Genomic DNA, 1156 nt, shown 5'->3' on the forward strand with positions numbered 1-1156 from the left:
TAGTAGTAGTAGTAGTAGTAGTAGTAGTAGTAGTAGTAGTAGTAGTAGTAGTAACAGGTGCTGATTATTTTGATGCTGTTGTTGTCGTTGCTACACTTGTGGGGAGAAGGAAAATATGGAAACGACGATAAAGTGTGATACAATGACGGACAAAGGAAACGTTTTGTTTAATCTAACAATCCTTATTGATATTATGCATGATGTGAAATTTAGACATGACTTGAACAAATCAGCGAAATGATGAATGTCAATAGCCCAAAACACCCAGAAAATCAAGCAAATTTTTGAAAAACAAAAGTGCTTTGTGATACGCTCCCTTCCTTGCTAAAATGGATTCTTTGACGCTCTTCCCTCGCGTTTTGCGATTTTCCCATCACATTGACCACAACGCTCTGTTTCCTGTTCCCCGGAGATATAACTGCGACCCTGCTGTGCCCCTACAACTACCCCAAATATCACACGTCACACACTAGATTAAGCAGTTCGAGATAGGGGCTATACTTTATCTAAAGCATGAGCAGACTACTGCACAGTCCTTGGCCAGATCTGGCCGGCAAGCAGTTTCAGTCTAGCCCGAGTCTTCCAAAAAAGAGTTTGCTCAGCAGTGAGTTAGCAGATACGAAACTGTCCGTCTTAAAAATTAAAATTAAATAGTGTCCAACTCAGTTAAAACAAATAGATTAAACATTTCATCTCATGTAATGTCCTTGAGAGACACATACTATAATTGCGTCACTTCCAGTACAATTTTTGAGTGTGGATTTCTACCAATTTCAGCCCAATTTTCTCCTTATAATTTGACCCGCGATATATTCGGAATCGCTTAATCCGTACGCGATCAGAAAACGCTTGCCCATTTCTCCTTTAATCCAAGCCTCTCTTCTTTCTTTCCCAGCTCTGGACAAGGAATGGAAATGAGACAAATAGCGTTTTGTTTTCGGACCTTCCATCTGGCAGTGAATACTTCTATCTGATGGAGGAAGTCTCTTTGGCTCACAACTGCCACGGTGAGATAGGTGTATGTGTGTGTGTGTGTGTGTGTGTGTGTGTGTGTGTGTGTGTGTGTGTGTATGTGTGTGTGCGCTCGCGCGCTCGTGCGTTTAGGTGTGTTGTAGCTGCATGTATGCGTGCATATTATGTAATATATATGTATATA

General features: G+C 41.1%; 1 protein-coding gene across 1 annotated transcript in view; it reads left to right on the forward strand.

The window, feature by feature from the left end:
- The window catches only part of LOC101856539, a gene marked incomplete in the record, with an annotated part of 45605 nt that overhangs the window by 12823 nt on the left and 31626 nt on the right, over positions 1 to 1156 (forward strand). Inside the window, 1 exon segment of the mRNA XM_005088817.3 lies at positions 896 to 1007. Coding sequence (XP_005088874.2) covers positions 896 to 1007 — 112 coding nt within the window.

This window comes from Aplysia californica, unplaced genomic scaffold, assembly GCF_000002075.1.
Source record: "Aplysia californica isolate F4 #8 unplaced genomic scaffold, AplCal3.0 scaffold00001, whole genome shotgun sequence".
Taxonomy (NCBI): domain Eukaryota; kingdom Metazoa; phylum Mollusca; class Gastropoda; order Aplysiida; family Aplysiidae; genus Aplysia; species Aplysia californica.